The sequence below is a fragment of the Emydura macquarii genome, unplaced genomic scaffold (genome assembly GCF_026122565.2).
Source record: "Emydura macquarii macquarii isolate MOO-44397 ecotype Brisbane River unplaced genomic scaffold, CSIRO-AGI_Emac_v2 contig_1146, whole genome shotgun sequence".
In the NCBI taxonomy this organism is placed as follows: Eukaryota; Metazoa; Chordata; order Testudines; family Chelidae; genus Emydura; species Emydura macquarii.
Window position 1 is genome coordinate 3,800,013 of NW_027131283.1, and position 21,062 is coordinate 3,821,074.

General features: G+C 36.9%; 1 protein-coding gene and 1 long non-coding RNA gene across 2 annotated transcripts in view; one reads left to right on the top strand and one right to left on the bottom strand.

Annotated features, from left to right (window-relative positions):
* Positions 1 to 230: 230 nt before the first annotated feature.
* Positions 231 to 10,950, bottom strand: LOC137152187 (uncharacterized). Its single transcript, XR_010919469.1, has 3 exons — positions 10,867 to 10,950; positions 1,313 to 1,430; positions 231 to 502 (listed from the first exon to the last, which is right to left on the bottom strand). It is a non-coding gene; the product is annotated as an uncharacterized lncRNA (long non-coding RNA).
* Positions 9,942 to 21,062, top strand: part of LIN28B (lin-28 homolog B) — a 122,080-nt gene continuing 110,959 nt past the window's right edge. The window contains exons 1-2 of the mRNA XM_067546758.1: positions 9,942 to 9,990; positions 19,121 to 19,305. Of these exons, the coding sequence (XP_067402859.1) occupies positions 9,957 to 9,990; positions 19,121 to 19,305 (219 nt within the window). The 5' untranslated portion in view covers positions 9,942 to 9,956. The remainder of the gene's footprint in view (positions 9,991 to 19,120; positions 19,306 to 21,062) is intronic.

A 21,062-nucleotide genomic window follows, 5' to 3' on the forward strand; every position in this document is an offset into this window, starting at 1 on the left:
CTAAAAGGATTTAGGCATATTACTTATGTTACCAACATTACATTAAAATAAAAAGCCATTAACTAATTTTCCAGTTATAGTCTGTTTTGGAATTTCACATTTTGTGTGCATACACGATCAGTAACTATATGAACAGCAGAGTATGTGTTGTCATCACCACTATTAGTTACTCTTAAGAAAATAAAATTGTAGCTATAGTTTTATAATAATTGTCTCAATTGTTTTCGACATCATTTTAATTTAATGAAGCTTCCATCAAATATTTTAATTTCTATTAAATTACAATAACACCTATTCAGAGTTAAATTGATACTATATTGTACAGCAAACCATGTAGGAAACAGGTATTTCATTTTTAAACACATTTACAAGGTAAAGATAATACATTATTTGTTGGGGGAAATATTCTGTCATTCACTTCTTTGTAAGTTTTTGTCAGGATATGCAATTAAATTGCAGTCTTCTGAAAGAATGATTGGCTACTGTTCAGCAAGCAAGATCACTAAAATCCGGAATAAAGATACCAACTCAAAGTTATTAATAAGTACACCAAGAAGCCAAGTTTTCTTTGCTCTCATGAAACCAAGTACCATAAATTAGCAAAGTAATGGTTACTTCTTCTAGCCAGACTGTTTAGTACATATTAAAAAAAAAAAAAGAAAAAAAAGAAAAAAACCCAGCTGTAGTAAAAAATGCAAGATTTCATGAAGAAATAAACTATCACACTTACATGTATATAAATGAATGCTGCAAAGGACACATTTTTAAAAAATCTTTCCAAAAATCAATAGTAAAGTTATTGTAGGAGACACATTAGCTGATATACATTAGAAACTTCAGGAGACAGGAGAGAAATAATTTCATGTTTCTAGGCCCAAATCCTCACTGTCTAACCCATTGCTAGGATGCAGTGATAAGTCAGTGTTTTAGATCATATTCCCCAAGCAGAAGGATGACTTACCAGGCTTAAGCAGTTAAAGGTTTTGTTCTTCCTTTTCTCATTTTTAGGTAGCATTTTGTTTGCATCATAGTTAAACAATGTGATTTATAATGTGATCTTGGGGAGGGAGGGAGAGACCTACCAAATGATACTCCTATTACAATACGTCTGGATAGAAGGTAGCTTCTAAAGGAACCACCATTTTTCCTCCACAATGAGCCTAAAAACTATACATTGCGAGGAATAACTGCTAACTTGTTAACTAGAATAATAAGATTCCAGTTCTGAAGTACAACTAAAATTCAAACTATTTATAGCTGGCAGATGTACTTTATAAAGCCAGCTGTATTTTGAAAATATGAGGGTACATGCCTTTATGGAGTAGCTCCTCCTATGACATGATACTGTATGATGTCGCTGACCGGAGTGCTGAATCAAGACAGCCATGTTGATCACTACTAAATCCAATTGAAAAACATATCCTGAAGTTCTGTGGAGGTTCAAAGACAAGAATAAGTATAGTAAGTTTTATTTTTATCTTATTTTTGCATCATTCATTCACTAAGTGTAGTAGGCTGATTGATGCTGTTTCAAGAAAGCTTTATCCAGTGAATTGTATTAGTTTGGTATTGAATGAGGATAGGAAAATCAATTAGATCAATACTATGTCACTCTCTTGTTTTAAAAATGATCCTTTTCTGCCATAAAGACATTTTAAGCCAGTTAAGAGAAAAATAAAACCTACATTTAAAAAAATCACATTTTTTAGTCAAACAATTTTTAGACCTAAGTTTGTTATTAGACATTTTTAAACCCAGTTTCAGATTGGGAAAGGGTATTTTGAAAGCTAACTTCAAAAGCATGTGATCAGGGAACAAAAAGATCAATGATGATATGGACATGGTCCATGTAATTACATATATTTTTGTTGTTATTAATGAGTATATAAACCTAAGCTTTTTTAAAGGTAAGAGTTTAAATTTGGAGGAGCCAAGCAGTCTATAGGAGAATCTCATCCAAATTTACTTTTTGTTCCAATGTCTCTGGTAGGAAAAGCTCTTTCTTACCTAAAGCATTTTGTGGACTAGTTTGTGGTGTGTGTTATTTCAAAAACAGTTGTATAATATAAGCATACTAATTTTAATTTGTTACTCTTTTTGATGCATAAGTGTTAAAAATTTAAACACAGGACTTTTTAACATACTGTTTCTAAAAAGAGACTGACTTGATATGCAGGATCTTCAAATTAAAGGTCAAAGGTGACAAACCAGGACAAAGGTCATGCAGCTCATTTTCAAGCAATCAGTTTCTAGTTTTTTCATGGCTGAACAAAAGCTTAATTATACAGGGGGAAAAAAGAGGCCTATAATGTTAATTGATCAATTTTAACAAAGAAATGGAGATAAATTTACACAATTTCTCAAATAATTTATATTCCCAGCTATGGTTCTTAATACTGAATTTATGCTGACTTGGGTAGAAATATGTATATACACGTTTAGGTTTAAAGACTAAAATTTCTTTCTTTTACCATCTCTACTGGTAGTTGCTGGTAGATCTAATGATCTAGATGCTAGGAATATGTACAATGGGGAATTTGTAAGATGGAATGCAGTCATTTTCATAGATGGTATACGGTTAAGTTCTTAGGTTGCAAAAAATATATATAAACACACACACACACACACACACACACACACACACACTCACTCACCACTGTCAGAATTCATGGTCTTCAATTTTAGGATTTTGTTTAACCCAAACATAATGTGTATAATTTTGTATAAAATTGAAGACCATGCATTTTGATGGTGTGTGTGTGTATAGGTGTGCACTAGGTTAAAAATACCCCCACCAAAAAAAAATCTAGCCAGAATAAATGGCTCTCTATATCAATTGCTAGTTGCTAACAATGAAATTGCTTCTAAAATTGTCAATTTTATTTTGTTTGAAGAAACTTGTTATTATTTTATTACATACAGTGTTGTGTTCTGCTATCCCACTACCTTTCAGAGGTGTGGGGGTTTTTTGTTTTGTTTGTTTGTTTTAACTATGACTATATTTAAAAATGCTCTTAGTTTCTCTGCATGTGTGTATGAGTGCTATTTAGGCCAGTTATTTTCAATAATTTAATCCTGTTATATGTATCTATTTATCTAAGTTACTGACAGTTCTGCTATGCATAAAAGGTTTTTCAGTCTGTCCACAATATATATATATGTAGATTGTTAAACTGGTGTTGAAAATATTTGTCCACTGAACTTTATTTTTGTAACTGAATACTGAGACCAATTTTAAAGTAATATTTTACATATTCTACTGCTATTGTACATACTTCATAATAAATTCTTGCATATGTGCTATCACTTTTGTAAGAAAAAATAAAATTCAGTTTAAATTAAATTCTTAGAGGTTAGAAATTGTCATTTATCAGTGATATTGTCCTGTATTCTCATTTTAAGTTAATAAATTATTTCAACTAAAATAGACAAGAACTACCATTGCATTATTTTGTTCAATAACTTATTTTAAACAATGACTCAGCAGGAAGGTTTATCATATGGAACAATTTTTTTTTACACTTAGGAAAATTTCCCTGAACTGTTTGTGCTGCATTACCCACACTTATGTAAAAAGAAAATATCAATATTAGATTAACATTAGTGCTGTAAGCACTGTGTTTTTGACAAACCACACATTATACCATTTTACTTCTTATTATTTTTTCTTTATTCCCAGTAAGTTTCGAATATTCACAACAAAAAGAAGACCTATCAAGAAGCTGAATTTAAGCTTGTGAATCTGTTAGACTCCTAAATAATAATTCACTAATAATAATTACAGAAAAAACTTGATGTTTTACAGGTAAATGACTTATATAAAAGCAACAAAAGTAGTGTGGGGCACAAAGGATGTAGCAGAGATGAAGTATTAACTCCATAAAGAATAAATATTAAGTAGAAGTACAACAAATGAACTTAGAAATCCTTGTTTAGAATCTACAACCGACCATGCTAACACTTTTACAGAAGTATATGACATTTATTTTATTTAAAACATAGAATATTTTTCAAGCAAAATTTTAAAAAGTAGTGCAATACATATAGGACAGCAACTTTATCAGTTCAAGTAGTTTTAACATGGTTAAGTTCAAATTGGCAAAAAGTGATTTTATTACCTGACTGCAAATTGTACATTAAACAGTTTACAGTTTCATTTTATTTACAAATCCATATTCTAATTTTGGCTTAAAAATTGCATTGAAATTGATGCTTTGTTGAGTTTAGGGAAAGGCTACAAACACAGATTTAGAATTATATTCACTGTGACATTCATACCTCATTTATACTGCAGAGCACATATCCAATGTAATGTAATTATGTGGAATAGAAGGGTTGTACATATATTTTTACATGCTAGAAACTGAATAATTTCCAATTCACAATATTGACGTAACAGCTCTTATTTGACTTGCCCTTTGAGACACAGCTTTCTAACATTTATTAAGCATGATTTCATTTGTGAGCAAATATTCTTCTTAAAAATGGCTTCAAAACTTGTGGTTCATATTCATTTAAGATATATTTACATTTGTTAACTTTTTAATAACTTGAATACAAATTAAACCAAATAAATAAATAAACCAAAGTCATAAATAGACTTTGCAAAATTCGATTTTTTCTTTTTATAACTGAGGATAATATTTGTTTAAGCTTTTTTTCCTCCTTTTTTTTGATCTAAGTTTTCACAGTTGGAGAAAATTATGGGAGGTTATCAAAGAATTAATAATAGATACTGAGATTCAAAAAGTTAAAGCTTTATAATTGGTTAACTCAAATTCTGATAAGCTCTCAAGAAGCATTTTCTTACGCTGTCTATCTGTAAATTTTGATTATTTTTTAATATTTGAATATTTTTTCGCTGGTTTGTGTGTGTATGGTGAAATCATTTAGTAACATTTACCAATACAAATCTAATCCTTCCAAGCCTAGTAATAAACTATGCAAAGTAACTAATAAGTTTGGATTTTTTATTTGTTTCAGTCACAAGCATTCAAGTTATTGTGGGAAAAAAGAACAATATTAGTTACTTCTGGAGATAATCACTTTGAAAGCTAGTTCAGTCCCATTCAAAGAAAATGTATAACTTCATTTGCTTAAAAAATTGTAAAATGTTCCAATTAGGACAAACTGACTTTGTTACTATTTTACATGCTAGCTGTAAATTTGAATAAAATGCTTAAAATATGACAAGTAAATAAGAGACTAAATAGTTGCTTTTCAAAATATTTAATGTTTAGACATGATTTTTGTGCCCTTGAAAGGTAAAATTGGTTAAAATTGTATGAAATATGGTCACTATTTTGTGCAATGAAATTTTTAAAAATATATAGAATATTTTCTACGTAAGATATTTTTCATGTTGTACTAAATATAGAACACTTAAAATAGATCATATGGATTAAAAACAATTAAATGAAATGAAAGAAGTAATCTTTATCCAATTGTATTTCTTGATTATATCATTTTTGTCACTTTACTATTAAATAACAAAGTAACTTTAGTGTATATGATTAAAGTTTTAGCCTCAGTGTTCTTGGGGACAAAACAGACAATTTAAAAGAAACTAAAAATTAAATTGAATGGTGGTATTTCACTTTTACAAGTCAAATGCTTGTCCTATTGGAGACTGTGGCAGACTCCATGCCATTGAAATCAATGGAGTTACTCTCAATTTACATTGCTTTACTAGAATAGTTCAGACTCTTGACGTCATTGGGAGTGGATTTTGTCCTTATGTGCTTCTGTTCCAGCTGAAGTCAAATGGGAGTCTAGTAAAATTGATTGAATGGGAGCAGAACTGGGCCCTCTGATTATCAGAAATGGCTACATTACTGTGTACCAAATAGTCCACCTTAACTCCTTTCATATGTCAGCAAAGCATAGATGGAGAATATCACCAAGCTATTTATATTATTATTTAACCACAAAGTGCAATCATTTTAACACATACCAAAAGATTCAAAGGTTCAAATCAGTAAAGAAAGATTAAACCTCTATTTACCGATCATTAAAAAAAACCCAAAAAACAAAATAAAATCAGTTTGAGGGATTTTATTAAAAAGTGTTTCAGGGTGAATTCCTGAATTTAGAAGATAATTAAAAGGAGTTACTTTTCCCACACCTGCTTTATCACCTCACTTCATTTCCTAAAAATGTTTAGTGCAATGCTCACACTATTGAGATGGGAAGAAAACTGTGAGTAAATTTACAGCAATGGATGTAATTACACAAGAAAATAAAATCTAGTTATGTAATTTCAGAAGAGAATAATTCACAGGAATCATTTTGTATCTGTAGTAAATTATACAGTATTGAATAAGGAAACCATTGGTTTGAGAATATGGATCAGTTCCAGTGTTTTCTACATGTTTTATTTCCCAACTTGTTCAGATGTTTTGGATATTAAAGAACGTAATTCAATTTCTCTGGTACATTTTAAAAGGATTTCTGTATCTTACTTATGAAATGTGAAACACTTTAATGATGTTTAGACCCATCACTGAGGATTTTGTTTAAAAATACTGATTCTAAAAACGCATAGAAACATTTTATATTGTGTGTCAAAAAATTGGTTTGAATTAGCATTCCTCTGCAACGTTTGCAACCAAGATAGTGCAGCATGTTGCTAGTGTACTCAATCAGAAGTTGAAAGTGACTATAAACAAAAATAAACTGATTATTGTGTTACTGCGCAGCAACTGAATTAAGTGCAAAAGGTGAAAATATACACTATATATAGTAAAATTACGTTCTTAAAATTCACAGTTTTTAAACACAATTTTTAGTGTTACCATGAAGTATTTCTTATATTTTTAAAGAGTACCTTGCATTATCTCTTAAAAATAAACAGCTTGTAGTATTTAGCTGTTCACAATTTATCTAATTCAGTTTCTTTGACAGTAACATCTTATATCCATTAAAAAAATCCACCCTAGGTAAGAGTTGTAAATAGAAAAACTAAAAAAATGTCCCACCCTTTTCTGTCCTAATATGAAACTTGCTCATTAGTTAGTAGTCACTTTTTATTATTGTATATTTTACTTCTGTGTTCTGATGATGATTGTATTTTGTAACTTTGTTTTAAACAATATAATATTAATAAAATATTGAGTCCGCTCTTGCTCCCAATGAAATTAATGTCCAAATTATGATTGATTTCAGTGGAGGCAGAAGCAGGCTCCTTGTCTTAAATTATTGTTCTAGCTAGTCTCTGAAATAGAGCAAAGGACTTGCTATGTAAACAGGCAAACTATAAATACCTAATTTTCTAACCCTATTATGCATTCAATTTTTATATGGCAGTAAAAGTGTTTAAATTAATCCTTTGCATTATGTGAAATCCAAAATACTGCAGAATTTTGCTGGTCACTGAGAATTTTGGGGAAAAACAAATGACTAGAAGCATTACACTTTCACTATCCAATCTGACAATTGCCAAAGGTAAACAAACATTAAGTGGCAGGAAAAAACCTCAGTTAAATTATTTAATGTGTTATCTGTAACAAAGGTAAAGATTTATTTAATAGATATAATTTATGACCCGGTAGGATCCCTTTAACTTACACTCTCCTTGTAGTAGATTTGATTTCCTGTTCTGTGATGATTGCATGGGATCTTTAAATATATCACTTTATTCCTACAACTGTGGTTTCCACACATGCATGTTATGATTAAATGGTTAAAACCATGATCAACTTTTTAAAGCAATGAATAATTTCTCTCCAAAACCCTTTTACTAGAATTGATTTGTATATAATCCTTGAATAGCATTTATTAAATGATACTAGCAATTATGGAGCCTATTTAAATATGAATTTCAGATTCAGCACTTGCAAATCCCAATGTGCTTGAATTGTTTATATTGCAGAAGTGTAGGAAAATACTAACTTATCACTGTTACCATTAACTGCTTTAGGGCCCAAACCTGCTGGCATTTAAATCAGTGACTAAATGTATTGGCTTCAGTATGATGCAGTAGAATATAGGACAACTAATTTTTTGTTTAAACTGTACAGTTTTAAGAATTAATGTAATAGAATTAAGATGTTCAGGCTTTTGAAGTTAGTTTTATAAGCTAGTATTTCTTACAATTATCGCTATGGAAGATTTCTGTAGCCTATTAAGAAACGATTAACACCAAGTCTTTTAGAACAGTTCCATCCCATTGACTTTCTGTATAATAATCTATTCTGACACTTATGATAACTATGTATTTATATAGACAATGTTTACAAATACATTTAATGAAGTGGCAAAAATCCAAAGTTTTTTTTTAAATCCTATCAAATTTTCAGGGTGTACCAATCTTTGTAGTTACTGCAATTCTTAAATATTTCTTTTCCAAAGTACTTTATTTTGAATGCCTATATAAACTAAAGCACATCACTTGTCAAAGCCAGGAAAGGATCTCTTACTCTATGTTTGCATATTTCATTATGCTGCATAAATAATGTAGCTAAATCCAAGAGACAAAAGCCACACAGCTGCAGGTTGGCAGAACAGAGTAAAAACAGGGATTGAGCTGTAATAATTGAAGCTGCAATAGTTGAATAGTTAGATTTAATATTAAATGTATATACTGCTATATTGGAAAACAAAACTTGATTTAGATGATCATAAAAAAAAAAAACAGCAGACCAGCTGCTAGTGTTATTGCACTGCAAAGAAAGAAATTGACTATCACCTTTTCTAGCTGCTGATGTTGTAAAGAACATGGGATAACTAGAGGATAAGAAGTTAATATACAAAATTTTATTTCTCACTAGTCTTTGGCTGTTTATACAGTGAGAGAAAGAAGGTGGAGTATCCACATTTGTAGGAAAAGACCAGAATCAACAGCCAGGAGATGCTCTCCAATTGCAAATAAAACCCTCCATTTTCTTTAAAAGGAGAAGAGATTTAGGTTCACATCCCAAAAGAACAACATGAAGTGGTTTATTTGCTTTAGATGGGTCTTAGTTAAAGTAGAGTGTATGAAAATCAGATAGAGGGAGACAAAAGGGACCTAAACTTGTAGCAGGTGAGTTTGTGCACGTTCAAATCTATTCATCTTCCTTGCTCTAAACAACCTGCACAGCCTGACAACAAGATTACTCTAAATGCAGTGACTTGCCTTGAGTGTCTTTTACTATCTACTGTACTTTGGTACTACATGGCATTTTTACTGGCATCATCATGCTATGAAATCAGTCAGATCCTCCTCAGTCAGAAGTAGACCATAAACACACCTAGCATCAACAAAGCCATATCTCTGTGTTGGTCTCTGATCAAATATTTTTGTTAATTTATTAAGCCTTTGTAAGGATTGGTTTAAAATGCAAATGATTGTCTGGGATTTTACTAGTATTAAAGGGAAGGCATTTTCTTACTGATACCTTTAGATTGATACTAAAACCTATAATGTTTAGTTCAATTTGATCAAATATTTATTCCAAGATACTTCCTTTGAATATCTTTCTGATTATATGTAAAAACACAAACCAGTTGAATGTTTTTTATGATTTAAGGTGTACAATTTAAGCATGGCAAAGCCAATAGCCACTAGTACTTGAGTTACCTACTGCGCTGAAATATTGATAAGTGAAAACAACACCTTGCAGTCTCCAGCAAATCCGTTTATTCTGCCTACTTCGTCATTAACTTTGATAAGAAGACTATTAATGGGGCAATGTCTTTAAAGAATGGAAAAGCACACACACCCCCCTCCCATCCCCATTGTAACAGGCTGATTGTTGTTACATGTCTTGGTTATCTAACTGTGGTTCTGATGAGCTAGGTAAGTCTCAAACAGTTAAAAAGTTTACAGGTCACTTCACAGAGTCAAAGCCCTGGCATTTTATGGCCTTCTAATGAGCCGTTAAACTGGAGAAGGGGTAATTAAATACGGTGCTCTGGTACAATTTGCCTAGTACTTACTGACTTCATCTCTCTGATTTTAGGTTCCTCAGAAGACGATGAGGTCATTCAAGAAGGTCTCCTCAAGCCCAGGTCAGTCTTTTTTATAAAGTCTTACAATGATGACTTTTCATCTATGACTGGGGAATTGGTATTTGATAACTACTTTATGGCTCCAACTCCCACAACAGAATGGACTATAATGAACCTAATTTCTATACGGAATGGTAGGACTTTTATACTTGAAGAAAGAATTTTTCTCCAAGGTTAGACTTTGGAGTTTTTGATTCGTCTAACGGTTTGTAAGTGGAGGGTTTTTTTTTCTTTTTCTTTCTGGGCGGGGAGCAAAAAGACATAATACAACATTCTATGAGACTAAATAATGGATTTAAGGGCATGTTGAAATACATGACAGAATTACACTTAGAGGTGGCCATGACACAGCGTAGTTCTTCCAACAAGTCGAGTTATTAATGACAAAAAACGCAGCAGTTGTTAAGTGTAACAAACATATCAGTGATGAAAAAGGTCTATGCCCAGCTTTAGCGATATTAAATTGGTTTTTTAATTTAGCAGTAATGTCAGCATGTTATCCTGCATCGTCCTCGCCTTCATAGACAGTTCCTACCTAGGTCAATTTTTGTGGCAGTGCTTTACCTTGCCAAACACTTTTCTTGGCATATGAAACCGACAAAAAAAAAAAAAAAAAACCCTCAAAGGTCACTGATCTTTGTCAGGTTTCGTTAGGCAGTATCCATTGATTTTATTCCCTGCAAGCTGCGCTAACAAATCCTGTATTTCACTTTGCAAATGGTCACCTGGGAAAACCCACGGTCCAACTACTCTCCCGACAGCAACACCCGCTGTTCCCATTTTGTCTCCCATTTGTCCACTGCCCGCTGCATGACTCCTTGGAATACGTACCACAACAGCCGTGTGGACAAGGGATGAGCATATTCTGCTGCTTACCTTGGTTCCAAGGGTTTGCGTTACTTCCTGCAGCCTGCGTCCAGCCGTGCTCGGGCTCTGCAGTGCTGGGGCAGGGTGCTCCTGCTGCCCACTGAAGTTTACTGTTTTTGGCTCGGTTCCAGTTGCTACTTTTTTTTGGTTAGGCGCATGCGTGTTAGGGGTCGATAAGGTGCTCCTGACGTCATCCAGAGTCGCAAATAAAAGGAGGGGGGGGGTTCTTTATTCTTCTCCCTAGGGCACTGACGAACACACATAGCTGAGTGAGGTTCGTGCAGCATAGAGGCACAATGGGCTGGGAATTCCGTTCATGCTTAATCGCCAACTACAGCTTGTGTTTAAGGCAATGATTTTGGTCAGCTGTAACTATTCAGCATATTTAGAGGGCTCCAATCGCCGCAGTATCCAGCCTCTCTCCACAACAGAGAGCTACATGTGTATTTATACAAACCCACCTTCAGGTTATACCTATAGCTAGGGCCCGATCCTGCTCCCTTTGGGGGGTGTTGCTGTTGAGTACAGAGGGGAGCAGGATTGGTCCCATCATCTCTCTAGCTATATATTGTAGTATGTGCAGGTGCTATTGCTAAAATGGGTAACAGAGATGAGATCTTGGGGGTCTACCTGCTCGGTGGGTGGGACAGGCTTAAACACACACGCACGGTCTATCCCTCCCCCCCATGTTTACTTTCATTGCTGTGAAGACTGTGCTTGAAATACTATGAGACCATACGGCTTTGAGAAGCAGCTGCAATCTTTAATTCGTAGGCTTCTCTCTTCCTTCCCTTCGCTCCCGAAATCCCGCAATGACATTGAGGGACGCATATGCAATATCTCCCTATGTGCCATCTATTTAGAATACTTTTGCCAGTGAAATGCAAGGGGTTTTACCATAGAGGACGCTTCATTGCTGGTTTTCCAAATGTAACTGCGTTTTCCGCAAATCACGGATGTGGCGCCTCCTTAAATCTGACTATGGAAGCAATCGTTATCAGTTGCAAATCCACAGCTGAAAATCTGCTAACGTACATGAGGCCACAGCCTGCAGTGAGCTCTGGAAGGGCTCTCAATGTCCTAATGCCCTTGGATTACATCTAGGATTAGAACAGTTTCGGGGATTTTAATCCAAACCATCAATATTACAGGCAAAAATGCAGAGTGCATTGTTAGCTCTTCCAGAATGTTAACAGTAGCACTTCCAGTATCAAACTTCATTTTACTTCTTTACTATCAACTATTTCAACTCACCTTTTGTAAACCTTCCTCTCACTAACTCCCATTATTAATTAAAATAACACCATTGATGGATATGAAAAAATAAAATATGGGCTTTAAGATGTGGAATATTTTAGCCAGGAATTAAGAGAAAACCGTGGTTCATAAATATTTCGTTATTTGTTAACATTTCCAAAGTTCAGCGTTAAAATAAACATTAGGTATGTTCCAATCGTTCAGATATCTCCCTGAGATGTGACACATCCTATTAAAACATTCATCGAAAATCAGGTTTTTATATACATTTGTCACTATTTTCCACTGCAGTGTGAGGTCGACTTTCTGTAACAACATGTTCAAAATACAAATGGCTGAATAACTGCCTATTTTTCTTTTTGAGTTAAGTATTTAATAACTGCTGGAAAAACTGATCTGTTTAACAGTCCACTAAAAGGAATAGATAATTAACAAGAACATAATTAAAAACGGGTAAATAGCGAAAGTATTGGCATAAAAATGTGTATCAATAACTTAATATCCAAACACATGTATGCTAGTGTATGTTTTATTTATTTATTTATTTATTTATTGTAGTTTATAATTATGGAAAGAACAATTTAATCGGAACGAGGCTTATTTAATTTAAATTTTAAAATAAGTCTGGAAAGCGTCTTTTTATTAAAAAGAATAAGCCTTTTCCCCAAATTATAAGAAATATTTGAGGTGGGGAGAAAAGTCTGAAGTCATTACAAGAAAAACTGACGTCATTTACAGGTGTTAACTTTTATAGTTGGGACATCGGAGTCTTGGGAAGATGTAAGGAAATTCACCGTAAACAACAGTGGAAAAGGGAAAGGGAGATAGATTTCCCCCTTTAAAAAAATGTCTGAATCAATGGAACCGCCTTGGCTGATTTAAGGCGTTTTTAAATTTCCTCTTGCTATTTTGCTACATGCAGCCCAGGATTCCTGACATAAGGGCTAAGGAGGAATCCTCAAAGCTGAATGAACAAGTAAAGTGGGCAGAGCTACCTAGATCCAACCGAACAGGCAGTCTTTGCAACAAAGACAGACAAACAGCTTCAAGTGTTAGTTGTACTTACAGGTCAGTAATGGAAAATGGTCACCGTGGAGGGATTATATAGGTAATAATTGTGGTCTTCACATAATGAAGATCTGAACATCAAAAGCAGTAATACCAGACTCTCTCATTTCAGATTAATGCCTGGAATGCATTAATGATCCTAGAAAACTCCCCGGGAAAACTAACACTGAGGCTAAAAAAAAAGTGCATATGATAATAAGAGGTCATTGCCCTGGTCCCGCTTATAATCAACGCTGAGTGCAGAGGAAACCCCTGCAGAGGCTGCAGCAGAGAAGGCACTGGAGGGCAATTTTGGCGCCTAAGCTGCAGGTGAGATGGCATGATGATCACATGGCAGGAAGAGACTTTGCATCACACGAGCTGATTTTTCTCTTGCCTTCCCGTCTTGCCGTGATCCTCTGTAACTCGGCTCCTCTGACGAAATAGTTCAACCTGACACGACATCCGACACCCCCGTCCTCCACCACCCCCCATCGGTCAGTCTGACTGTGAAAACAAACACCGTGGGGGTGGAGAGGGAGAGGGGATTTTATTCCCCCCAGACACACACAGCCCCAGGGATCCTGACATTAGGGCTCAAGAGGAATCTTCAAAACCAAAGGAACACCTCAGGTTGCTAGCTAGATCCGAGGGGACGGGACAGACCCAATCTTCACAGCAGGGGGCAGCTTTTGGGAGTGGGGAATTCGCCATCCCAGGAGAGCTGTTCCTTTAAAAATGCAACTCTCCTGCCCATCCCTGCCGGTAACCACCTGGAGAGGACGGTAACGCCATAAAGCCGGCGGGGCTGGAGTCTGTGCCATATACGGCGCTAATGGAAACACCCAGTGGCAGGTCCGCCCCGCTCAGCTGGCCACGCAGCGTGGCTTGGGTGGCGACTGCGGGCAGAGCGGAGACCTTCCGGATCCTCAGCACGTGGGGGAGGGGGGGAAGTTGGTTGCCTCTTGGTGGTGGAAACAGACCGGGTTGGCTGGAGGCAGGAGGTACCCGAAAGGCGGGAGTCCACCGGCTGCCACGTGGGGCCAGGTTTGGAGGGCGCCGCTGCGTCTGGGCTCTCCGGAGCTGGCAAGTTCCTGCGCAAAGCCAGGAGCGCCCCTTACGAGGTCCTGGTGGGACCCGGCTTCACGTGGGGGAGGAGGGAGATGATGGGCTGGGTGACTTGACCAGCAGCAGCAGTGGCGCTGCCCCTCCCCCTCGTGTTAGGCAGAAACGCGCAGCGTTGGGTCTGGTTTTAATAGAAACCGGCGCACCACACACCACCACCGACGTCTGATTTGCCGGCAAATAAAGGACAGCGAGCGCGGCGCGCGTGGGCTCCCTCTTCCCCCACTGGCATGTTGAGAACGGGCCATGGCCGGCTCTGGAGAGGGGATCTTGGACTTCCAGCTATGAGTGATGAGAACAGTTCCAAAAGGAAACTCCCCCCCCCCATCCCCTCCCCTTTCTCCCTGGCTGTCCTCGCATGGCAATTGGAGAGAGGCGCGCGTTCCTGCTTTTCTTGACGAGCGACCTGAGCAAAACTACAAAGTGTTTTTCAAACATGGAAAATCGAAGTTGCTTTTATTACGAGCTCAGGTTTCCCCGTGTAAAAGCGTGATTTGGGACTCAAATGCATGGGGCGGGGGGGGGGGGGGGAGTTGAAGGAGTATTAAAAGAAATCGGAAATGAGGGGGAACCATTAAAACCGGAGAAGTTTTAGAAACTTGACACATTAGAAACCAGACAGCAGAGCTCTGGGCGTTTTGATGCCAAAGGCACCCGGAGTCAGCTCCCTAAATACCGCTCTTTCTGCGTATAATAATCGCAGCCCGAAAGCGTATTATCAGTGGGGAGCACAAGTCGGTGGTAAGGACAGCGGCATCTTTCTAACGCGTGAAATGTGATCCTCGAATTTCCCCGACCTGGGTCGGCTAAAGCGGGGGGGGGGGGGGGGGGAGTGTTTATGGCTGATTGTTTGTGAATGAATTTTGGAAGGTTTTTGAGAGTTCCCAGCTGGCAACAGCTCTCTACCTTCCACCAAACTTGAAAGGCTGATGTCCTCTGCAGGAAATGAATGAGTCGATAACATCTGACACCAGTGACCAGTCCACTGACCCCAACCTTAATTCCACTAATACTGGAGGCCTGAAAATCTCAGGAAAGACCATTTGCAAATCTCCCCCACCCCAACACGCGTAACTTACAAAACCAGCATTTATTTTGTAGTGTAGGAAATCCTTTGCAATTATCTCCTACTTGCATTCAGCTTTCTTTTTCTGTTTTCACACTCCTCCCTTTATTCTGATAAAAAGCATAATACTGTATTGGTTTTGGTTTTTTTTTTTTTTAAATCAAAATACCTGGAAACAAAGGACAGTTTCTCCATAAAACAACAACAGCTTCAACTTATTTGTGTCCAGTACCAGTAAAACCAATAGTCTAGTTTCCATGGCATTTTTCAGCCAAATGCCAACAGGAGAGACCAGTCTGAGAAAAATACAGATTCCTAAAACAGGTTCTGTCAAGAAATAAAAAAATCCTATGTATAGATGACTCCTATTTTTGATACACATATCAAATATTTGCTAGATGTATTCATATATACAGGCTATATTCAGACTCTGTGTAGAAAAAAAGCTTTAAATATTTGTTCTCCCCAGCTGCCTTGTTTTTATTTTTCCATTGATTATAGCAGAATTGAAATTATATATAGTAGTTCTCATATGAGAAATATTTAGTTTTTAATCTGCCACATACATACAGTGAGTTGAATACTGATTTAACTTAGTAAAATAATCGCACTTACTAGGAAGGGGAAACGAAAAAAGAAATGGTATATTGCACAAATGTGTAAGGCAGGTCAAAGTAGGAAGTCGACCTCCACTGTTGAAATAACCTATAGGAAATTTACGGTTGAAGACTGCAAAGGAATTTCAGGATTTAGAGCTTCTGCTCCACTTGCCAGATTGCTTGTATTTTTTACACTTTTGCCCACCCCCACCTCTTTCTACCAAATGTTCAACTGGGCATGGGCACCTTGTTATTTCAAACAGAAATTAAAGACAAAGGAGAGCGATTTACACACTTTCCTGAAAAGCAGCACAAAGGGTAAACAGGCCCATCAGAGCAAAGGGGTTTTGCTTAATTGGTCAGGCTTGAGGCCACCTCTATAAACAACAGAAAGTGCTTTGCAATTTTATAAAACACAATTGTACAAGATAGGGGCTATCCCAGTTTGATTTGGCTTTTTATTTATTTATGTTTGTGTGGCTCGGATAAGAGGGGATAAAGAGGGAGGGGTGATGCCACTTTAATCAGAAAAGAATTCAACCCAGTGTCCTCGGATTTTAACAAGGGATAGCCTTCGTTTTAAACAGAAGTGTCACCAAATCTCAGTTTATGAATGTGTGGCGCCTATGAACAGGATGTCGGCTGACAAAAAAAACCCGGCAGTGTGTTTTATATTTTTTCATACCTACCCAAACATATTTCATCCACCTCCTTTTTTTCCCAGGAAGAAAACGAAGGAAATAGGCACTTTGGGTTAGTATTTTTTCTAAACATATCACAACTTATTGTTTGAAATGCGTGCGCCGAGAAGTACAGTGGTAGAAATGACGCAGGGAGATGTTTGTTTCTTATATACCTGAGAGGGTCCCAATGCCTAGTTAATTCGTGAAGGAACACGTTAAAGCTGCAGGCTATCAAGCCCGTTAGATATTTTTTCTTTGATGTGTTTGACTCTCTCACCCACTAGTAGTGGAGATTTAAAACTGCAGTCCCCAGGCCAGCATCATTCCTCTTCTCTTTGTCTTCTTCCTCCTTTTCTTTTCTTTTTTTTTTTTTTTTCGTCTTCCTCCTGCCTAGCAAATCTCCCTTTTCTCTTTCAGCCTTTCCTCCTCCTCCTCCACCACCATGCTCTTGGAGAACAATCGCTGCTGATTGAGGTTCACTCTAATGCTAGGCTTGAAAACTGGGCTCTTATTTAGGAAGTCATTAATCACATCCCCTCCCCCGGAAAGAGATGGCGGAGAAACCTATGAAGTGCAATCCCTCACCCCATCCCCCTCCAAAAATGTTTTGAAACGCTAAACCTCAACCATATTAAGGTGATATCGCGTTTCCGACGCGCGTTTCTTTGGAATATGAAATAGTAACAAAGGGAGGAACACCAGCGATTTTCTAATGTCTATGTTGAGACCAAATGTGTATGTGTTTCTGAGTCCGGTACGTATAAAGTTTTCCTGGGAACCTAATCTGTTGATGTTAAAATAAGGTGATCAGCCTGTTACATTAGAAGCAGTCGAATTGTGCCTGACGTGCCAAGAAAATAAATACGATGCTAAAAGGCAAACATGCAGTTATGATTCCAATGTGTTTAAATGCCACTGTTATTAAGGAAAGGAGCAACACTGGTAAAATATGTACATACACGACAATGTGTGTAGGAAGGTGTGCATCTGTACATACATAGTGCATATACGGTTATGCATGCTCCGTAGCATGTGTGATCCTGTATACATATTTGCATCTATGCACATAACATATCTCCTCCCTATGAATGTACATACATATATATATAGTAATCATCTCAGTTGTATGTCTGGGGGTGGGGTGTGACTCCACATACGTGTCTCTCTACATATCTGTATACACACGCGCGCGCCCAGAAACCCCCAAAATACGTCATCTCGAGGTACCGTAAAGTGTGCAAATTAGCTGAAAGACAAGTTCGTGTTTGAATTTTCTCGTTCATTCATAAATTATTTTGGTGTGTCAGCCTAGTTGAAATGGCGATTGGCTGCTTCAGCCTCTTGCCAACCCCTTAAGGATCCGATGTGAAATTAGTAGCTAGAAAGCATGTAATTGACAAAGTCACGTGTGCGCAGGGGGCCAGAAACTGAGGGAAAGAGAAGGGGGAAAATCAAAAGGGGAAAGCACATTAGACCATGCGAGCTAAATTTGTGATCGTTCAAAATCAGGATGTTAGATTGATGCAGAAGACCACTTCGATCCAAAGGGAAAGTTTTCATCTCACGAGTTTGGAGCAGAGGGCCCGTGGGGCAACATGGCCGAAGGTTAATTTTCTTATTCTATTGTTTTACTATGATTTTTCTCTCTCTTCCTCCTCCCCCTTCTCCTCTTTTTTAACCTCGCTATGCACAACCGCCCCCCCCCCCCCTTTTTTTTTTTTAAATCAGATCGCGCAAGGGGGCTTTCTACAAACCTATTGTTACGGATTTCCAAAAATGTTCCGTACCGCCCACACCGATTTACAACTTGAAAAGCTTTCAGGGGGCTCTATTGTTTGAATTGTTCCTGTCCGATTAAGCACAGTTTCAGTGGTGGGATGAGAAAACATTTGTACACCTGTCCCCCCAACTTTAACTGAAAGTTATTCCAAGGGGCGATGGATGCACGCTGGAAAATAGTACTGGATCCACCGCTGCATGTGCAATAACAAGTTGTTGTGCAATCTGCCCCCTTTTGCTCATTCTCTCTCTCCACCCCCACCCGCGTTTTGCAAGAAGAGAACAATTTAGCTGAGAATTTATATTGGAAAATGGGATCGGTCCTAAAGCAGCAATATTCAAGTAACGTATCGCGTTCTGTGGTGTAATGTGGTTGTAAGTTGGCGTGAAATGGAAATATATACACTTATGTACAGAAACGTGGGCTGTTCTGTGAGAAAGAGAGAGAGCGAGAGCGAGAGGGTATATCTGATGGGTTTCCTCTCTGTTACCTTGGGTGCTTTTTGGTTGGTTTTGTGTGTGTGTGTGTGTGTTAATGGTTTTGTGTGCCTGGAAAGGAAACGGGCTGATTTTGTAATGAGCGTGTGTGCATTTCTCTCTCCTCTGTAGCAATCCCTTTGTACAATGGCAAAGGAGGATGTTTACCAGAATTTAACTCTTTGCTTTGCATCTTGTGTGTGTTGTGTTTTTTTTTCCCTCCTCCTCAGCAGGGGCGAGTAAAGGTGGAGACGAGCCCGGGAAGTTGCCGGAGCAGGAAGAGGAGGAATCCCAGGTTTTGCACGGAACAGGCCATTGCAAGTGGTTCAATGTGCGAATGGGATTCGGATTCATCTCCATGATCAACCGGGAGGGAAACCCTTTGGAGTCGCCAGTTGATGTTTTTGTACACCAAGTAAGACCGACTTTTGTCTCCTATCTTTTCCACCCCTACCCCTCTTGGGTTGAGTTCAGTGGTGATCGAGTTTCTCTGGAAGGGAAACAATCTCTAGTTCTAGATATTTAGATGCTTCTGTATCTGTGTAATAAAAACTGCTCTAAGAAGGGGTTCTATCTGCATCACCCTATTAAAACTCAAAATAAGATCAGCATCGATAGTTGGTGGATTGTGCAAAAGGATATTTTCTCTCTTAATGCAGTGCTTGGGTACAAACTTTTCTGTTTGGATTCTTTTAAAAAAATAATCTTATATCCTGTTTTTAATAAGATTTAAACTTTTCAGCCCTGTCATCTGCTGAGGAGCAGATAGGTCCTTCTGTGCAAAGGTGATTTAAAAAATAAACACAGAAAGGATAAATAAATATATTCACCACCTAGGTCTCATGTGAACATACTTTTCTCTTTACTCTTTTTACTCTTCCTGTAAAATTAGACAGTTTTTTTAAAATAGTTCATCCCAGTTTAGTTGGTAAAAAGCAAAATGTAATCAATAGTTTTATTTTGCAATTATACAGACATGAAAACATCCCTGTGATAATACATGACTCATCAAACTGTGTGTGTGTTGTGGGTTTTTTAAAAATCTCTTTTGGAAAACGTATCCATTAGTAAGTAAGACGAAGGGCACTGTCTCTTTAAGGGCATTGAACATAAAGACATGTGTCCATTGTTTATATTTTTAAAAATACCTGACTAATGTATAGAGGTTTATTTTGTACATGGACACTCTTAGGCAAATGTCTTCATTTGAAAAAGTTTCAGCTGCAAAAAATGTTAATCAGGAAATTTAGAAAACTTCTTCCAAGGTTATTGATGTGATTTGTAAGAAAGAAGTGTGTCTAGACCTCCCCTATACTTGTTTTAGTACTAAATTGCAAGAATGACATTTTGAATTTCATTGACCTTCTCAAAAAAGTCGAGTTGATCAGAGAACAATATCTGCAAAGTAAAGAGACTGTTTCAGGCTGGGTTATGGCCATGTCAGGAAAGCTAAGGCATCTTAACTTTTCACATAGTTGTCCATTTTCTATGACGTTTACAATGAATTGGGGGTGGTTTTGATACACGATATTCTATCTTGATGGCCTAATTTTATTCCACATATTACTGTACTTTTGGGCTCATTTTCACCATTCATGTTCAAGGAATATATTTAGAATGAAGCTGATGTGAGGTAACTGAAACCTAAGAAACAATGCCGGTTGGCATGTTGCTTTGCTTTGTGATGGTGTTTGGGTAGATTTTTGATCTTATTGTGATATCTCCATCCCCGCCTCTAGGGCCTACTCATCAATATTGTCTGTTTGCATGTGGAATTAGGTATAACTGTGAAATGAAACAGAGTTTTTATTTTGAATGTAAAAGGAATACTTGTTTTTAAATATTTACACTTCCTGCTTTGCACTGTCAGGCATGCATGAAACAGCTCCTTTGCTGCAGTTTTTCCTGAGACTGAATTGCTGAAATCATTGTCAAATCTGTTTGCTGTCCATTTCCTTGCCTCCCCCCAACCTTATTTAGGTCATTAATTGCTCTTTATGATTACATAAATGTATTTTATAAATGAAGGGGGGAAAATGTCATTTTTTTCTAATACCTTGATATATTTTGTTCTCTTTGCTCTTCTAATATTAAAAAAAAAAAAAAAAATCAAGTGTTTAAAGGAAGGCAATTTTATTAATAAAATAAATATATTTGAAACAGTATTCTTAG